Below are 6,000 nucleotides of genomic sequence, written 5' to 3' on the forward strand. Positions count from 1 at the left end.
TGCCACAAATGTAAATGCACTTGTTGTACTAGTAACTAATAATACATTTTCTTTAGCATTTTCACGCTTTTCTATGCTATATACTATAAATATACGATAAGTCATATGCAAAAAAGGAAATGGTTTCCTTTCCTTTTCCCCACACTTGGATTAGTCATATATTACTGTACACAACTCAAGGCGTTTATGCTGAGTCTGTAACTCTGGTTCAAATACGAGAAGTAAAACCATGAACTAACACTAAACACATGTTCGGCAGTTTACTCACATCTCTCCTGATGTCAGAACATCCACATGACTTTAGCCACATCTTAGATCATCACTAAAAATGTCTTATCACGTATGAGTTATGAAACAGTATCGTGTGTAAGAATTTACATCACTTACTATAAAATCTACAACGTGTGTACGGTAATTCTGGTGTTCAATGGTGTTCACCGCACGCAATTCTTTATTATATGACGTTTGTTTTTATTATGTTAGACAAGCTGAGAAAAGGAAAGCTGGCGGATTTGTTGTGGAAAAGTTTATGAAGTCACGTGTAACTTTTTTTTGTACGTGATTATTGATTTAATTTGATGACGGCGTATTCTGTCCTCTCCTCAGGGTTGACCACTTTGGGTCTTTGAGCTGTGTCAGTGGGGACCACAGTGGTGTACGTGACGTCATCCTGGAAAGAGAACACACACACACACACACACACACGTGTGTAAACAGACAAAACATCTTCAGTGATTTCACCATTTAAAAATCTTTACAATTTGAAGAAATTGTCAGCTTTAAGAAATTTGCCGTCACGTACACTCGTGGGACGTTTGTTAAAGTACGATACTTGTCCACTTGCAAGAAGTTTGAGTTGTTATGTGACTGAAAACGTTCATCTTATGCAAATGTGTCTTTCTGCGGCATCGCATTTAGCCAGTTGGGTGAGGGTGCATGTTAACTTGGTTCAAGAAGGAAGGCTTTGAGTTCACGTCTGAATATCATACGTCAGTTTGCCATTTTCTTTGAACTATTTAGGTTTTTTTTTTGTCAAAATGTTATTCTAACACACACAACTAAGACCTCAAACAAACGCTGGGACAAATTCCAAGACTTCGCATTGTGGCATTGGGTGCTTGCCAAAATATAAACTGAGGCCTTCTTGATTTCTCGATCGTGAATTCTACATGTTAAGAGTGCAGAAATTGTTAAAACGCACTCAGAGGAATCAAGGTGAGAGGAGATAGATTGCTTCTAGAACGAGGATACTACTTAAGACAGATAGTACACCAATTGGGATGCGGGCATTGTTTCTTCTGGATTAATATATGCTGAAACCAGGAAGTTACCCAGAAGGAGAGAGCTAGACCTGTGCTAGTATTCTTGTGATGGTGACCTCTGCTGGCGGGGAGGGCTAATATCCTGGGCTGGTGTGAACATCTGAGCATCCTGAAATGAACGTGCTTTTGCATGTATTTTGGTACGAGTGTGAGGGCTTTAGAATGGACTGACTCGTTGTCGAGAGTGTAACATGCAAAATAAAAATCAGTTTAAAATAGAGAACTCGCTGGTTTTAGTGGGATCATACCATTGATTTATTTTCCTCAATCACGTCTCCATATTTACATGAAATGCTCAAAATGGCAAAAACGTTGCAAAATTGCAAATTGTGGTTGTTGTTTCCGAATAATCTCTCTAAATGATAGATATGAGTACAGGTGTGTGTATTCACCTGTGTTTCCTGCTCTTTCCCCTCTGTTTCCTCATCGTTCTTCTGTCCTGTCGGTCCTTCACTGCTCGGTGTCTGCTCTCGTTTCCTCGCTACAGAACAAAACAAGACAATGAGACAGAGCGACATACACACACACACACACACACACACACACACACATTGGATGTCTATGTTTAAGCACCTCTGCATCTCCAAAAAATGACTCCTCCGAGTCCCAGCAACAGCAGCACAACAGGAATGAAGGAGAGGAAAGCCATGCTCATCGCGTCAGGCGGCTTTGTAATGCTTCCTCCTAGGAATACAGAGGGCAAGAACTGAAATGATGCTCCGGTGTGCTGAAATAGTTTTAAGTAGATTTGCACATTGTTGAATTCTCCAGTCTGATTGGTCAGGTGGTGTCAATTCATTTTCTATAACAGCGGCTCCGACAGACGTGCAGCTCCGAGTCACACGATTATATTAATGTATATTTGCAATAAGGTGTCGTTTATACGGAAGAAATCTCCAGTGAGATAAAACTGTAAAGTCTCCAGGACAGAGGAAATCGAATCTATCAAGCTTCTCAATGACATGACAAGCTGCATTTTTTGTTGTCGCCTGTTTATAGCTGATATAACGTAAGCAATAACATGAATTGATGTGTATATCTGACGTTCCATATCATTCAAGGTAACCACAGTCGGATAAAAAGTACACGTTGTGCTTTCTTGACTGAAAACTTGAATGTTATAGTTGGAAAATCATTGCAATATAAGAGGAATGAAATTGTTCAGGACCTGCTGTATTGCCAAAAAAAAAAAAAGAATCAACTTTGGGATCGTAACAGTAGCTTCATCACGCGACCCTGTTGTAATTGATATCATAATAATAATAATAATAATAATAATTTTACCTTGAACACTGAGGTTGATGTCTGTGTAGTCAATACTAATTTGACACCTGTACAGTCCATCATCCTCGACAGTCAGGTGTGATATGAGTAGAGACAGATTTCCTACCTGAACATTACTGAGCTGAAATCTCTTTTGGTTAAGTGTTACAGAATCCCAGTCATTGATGAGCTTGTTAATTTTCCTCCATATTGGCATACTAGCTGGGCTCTGTTGTGCAGCGCAAGAGCAGGGCAGCAGTACTGTGTCTCCTACATGTGCAGTAACTTTTGATGTTCCTTTATTGTCTGTTAGAGAGCAACCTTCAGAAACACACAATCACACAGTATGTCATTTAACTGAAATTTCTCTTTATAACATGATAACGCTTTGGAAATACATAAATGAGTGTAAAAGCGTATGGGGACTGATGCGTAGTTCCTTTTTAAGAAAAGGTTTCCGTCCTTATCCTTAACATGAAGCATTTCTAACACACAAAATCTCCCACACTTATTAGGATATAATGGCACTATCTCCTTGCTCTGGCAAGCTGTGAACACAATTCCCATTAAATCGATGTGAAATGGTACGCTGCTCTTGCTTTGAAGAATAAAAAACTATTAGATGAGTACTCAAGGTGCAAAAAAATATAATTTCGCTATTTATTAATTCTATCTATTACTATTTATAAGTAAAATAGGCAGATAGACACGTTATATGCCGATTTAAAAAAAATAAAAAAATTTGGTGTCAGGCAACAATTGAGGACTTAAGTGCAAGTAATGAGTGGTTTTATTAACGAGGTAAACAAGACAAAGGCACAATCCAAAAACGTGGTCCAAAAACTGCCACAAGATCGGATCAAGATCTCAACAGCAATAACAAACACAAGGAAGAGCAAAAAGGCGAGTAACAAAACTAGGTCAAAGACCCGAGAATCAGTGAATTAAAACGCTTGGTGTGAATGGTCTGCACTTATATAGCGCTTTTTTTTAACCTTAGTGGTTCTACAAAGCGCTTTACACTGGTTCTCATGCACCCACTCACACACACACACACCAATGGTAGCAGGGCTACTATGTAAGGTGCTAGCTTGCCATCGGGAGCAACTTGGAGTTCAGTGTTTTGCCCAAGGACACTTTAGCATGTGGAGTCATGTAGAGTCATGTGGAGTCATGTGGAGTCATGTGGAGTCATGTGGAGTCATGTGGAGTCATGTGGAGTCATGTGGAGTCATGTGGGCCGGGGATCGAACCACCAACCCTACGATAAGTGGACAACCCGCTCTACCACCTGATCCACAGCCACCCCAAGTGTAGACTTGTACAACAGACACAGAGTGTATACTTCCACAATGAGTGGGTTTTAAACCCAGAGTTTAGTTTTAAATTAAATTAGTTTAAATGAGTTTTCTATTTACACTATGAGAGTCCAGGTGTGTGTGATCAGTAATATGGTGAGTGTGAGCATGAAAGAGTCTGGGTGTTGTAGTTCTCGTCGGCCATGTTTGTAGGCCGTTCCGAGTTCTGCGTTGTGTTGTCAGATGCTGACGTGACTTTTTTTTTTTTCTCCCCTGCTTGTCACATGCCTTTACTTTACTGTAAGAAAAGTAAGTAGATTTCACCGATATGATGCAGAAATGTTTTTGATTCACTTTATAACCTAGCTCACGCTGGGTAAATTAGTTTATTAATTAATTCAATTCATTTATTACACATGCAATTGAATGTACATCAAACCAATAAACAAACAAAAAATATACGGTGTTGGTGTCTAAAAGTACGTTTCTCCTTTTTCGGTTTGAAGCAGACTTCTAAACGCTAGAACTTTACTTGTGGTTGAGATACACAAGATGAAGAAATAAATTTCAGTGAAGCGAAACTTGTAGAAATATATAGTAGTTAAATGCCTCTATTAGCAACGTTATAAATTTAGGACTTACCTTTAGTGACATGAAGCACACCGAGGAGAAGATAAAACCCCAGCAGCATTCTCACTGGAATGACTTTAATGACTGCTATGAGAAAATCGCTTCTGTATTTGAAGTTTTAAGCCAAAACATGAAACACTTCTCACTTGATTCCAGAGAATTATTACTGCTTCCTCTTTTAGTGTTTCACAAGACAATCACAATGCCCTCTGTATAACCCGCTGATGTTACAACCTCTGCAAAAAACACACACTCGGTTCTTCCGGGGTGATGGTGTCGTCTGAATAGGGAAGGAAAAATAAAGGTGTGCATAGAGACCAGGATCTTTCATCTTTCAGTGTCATTACATCACCTCTAACGCTGAATCATAGTCCCAAGATTTCTGAATAGTACTGTAAGAAATCTCACGAGTCTGAAGTTTTAGTCGAGATTGAGGTTCGGTTTGAAAATCAGAAGTAATGCTTATTAGTGTTTACATATGGACACTGGTTAATGGCAACCGTGTGTCTTAATGTACAATATATCTCAATATTCATCTCTATAAATAGAAATCTCAACAATACTGATCAAAAATTAGCTGTTCCAGATGTCAAGTCTGGCATATTTTTGAGTGCGAACACGTAGCAGCGTAATTCGACGTTAAAAGGCGGAGCTCTTCGGCTAATTCAATTCAAAGGTAAAACTAATCACTACTTTATAATCACTGTCTCTGTTCGGTCATGTTTGATGCTTTTGGGGTACTGGTGCTCAGTGGTTAAAAGCTCAGGGTTACTCATCAGAAGGTCAGAAGTTCAAGCCCCAGCACTGCCAAGCTACCACAGTTGGGCCCTTGGACAAGGCCCTTAACCCTCAATTGTTCAGTTGTGTAAATGAGATAAATGTAAGTCGGTCTGGATAAGGGCGTCTGCCAAATGCTGTAAATGTAAATTTTAGTCAAATTACCACAAAGAAAACACGGAACTCCACAGTTAGTGTGAAGAACTAAACAGTCTGAATGAATTGATGTTCTAAAGTTTAACTACCCGAACGATTACACAAATAAACTCAGACATCACCGACGTCCTGGATTTTTATAAATTATTATTAAATCAAATGCAAAAGCAAAAAACAGTACATGAATATGAAACATGAACATGTGAGCGTTTTTTTTTTTACTTTGTGCGTACATTCGACAGAAATATTTCCCCATGAGGAAAACTCTAACCTTTATTTAAAAAGACAAAAAAGCCAGGTTAGGTTTAGCATAACATAATAAAATAGAATAAGGTAGCATAGATAATAAGACTTGTGTGTGTATGTGTGTGTGTGTGAAATACGGGTCCCCGCATTGGAGGATCCAGCATATAGTCCCCGATATTGACTTGCACAAGTATGTGGGTGTGTGTGTGTCTGTGTGTGTAGGTCTCTGTGTGTGTGTGTGTGTGTGTGTGTGTGTGTGTGTGTGTGAAAATGTTCTACAGTAGCTAGTCCTTGTATTATCTTCAGTC

General features: G+C 39.0%; 1 protein-coding gene across 2 annotated transcripts; it reads right to left on the reverse strand.

Annotated features, from left to right (window-relative positions):
- Positions 1 to 194: 194 nt before the first annotated feature.
- Positions 195 to 4,866, reverse strand: LOC128619289 (uncharacterized). 2 transcript variants are annotated; one of them, XR_008387911.1, is made up of 5 exons: positions 4,526 to 4,866; positions 2,713 to 2,906; positions 1,896 to 2,006; positions 1,715 to 1,803; positions 195 to 670 (listed from the first exon to the last, which is right to left on the reverse strand). XR_008387911.1 is itself a non-coding variant. In XM_053643369.1 (5 exons), the coding sequence occupies exons 1-5, from the start codon at positions 4,572 to 4,574 to the stop codon at positions 563 to 565; spliced, it is 657 nt and encodes a 218-aa protein (XP_053499344.1). In that variant the 5' UTR covers positions 4,575 to 4,866; the 3' UTR covers positions 195 to 562. The 2 variants fall into 2 exon arrangements, 1 of the variants encoding a protein (XP_053499344.1); XM_053643369.1 differs by having other exon boundaries at positions 2,607 to 2,906.
- Positions 4,867 to 6,000: the final 1,134 nt, after the last annotated feature.

This window comes from Ictalurus furcatus, chromosome 2 (assembly GCF_023375685.1).
Source record: "Ictalurus furcatus strain D&B chromosome 2, Billie_1.0, whole genome shotgun sequence".
Classification (NCBI taxonomy): domain Eukaryota; kingdom Metazoa; phylum Chordata; class Actinopteri; order Siluriformes; family Ictaluridae; genus Ictalurus; species Ictalurus furcatus.

Coding starts and splice junctions, on each gene's coding strand:
- LOC128619289 (XM_053643369.1), bottom strand. CDS start 4,574: ATGCTGCTGGGGTTTTATCTTCTCCTCGGTGTGCTTCATGTCACTAAA. Junction 2,007..2,606: donor CATCAACCTCAGTGTTCAAG/GTAAAATTATTA, acceptor CTGTATTCCTAG/GAGGAAGCATTACAAAGCCG. Junction 671..1,714: donor GGAAAGAGCAGGAAACACAG/GTGAATACACAC, acceptor TTCTCTTTCCAG/GATGACGTCACGTACACCAC.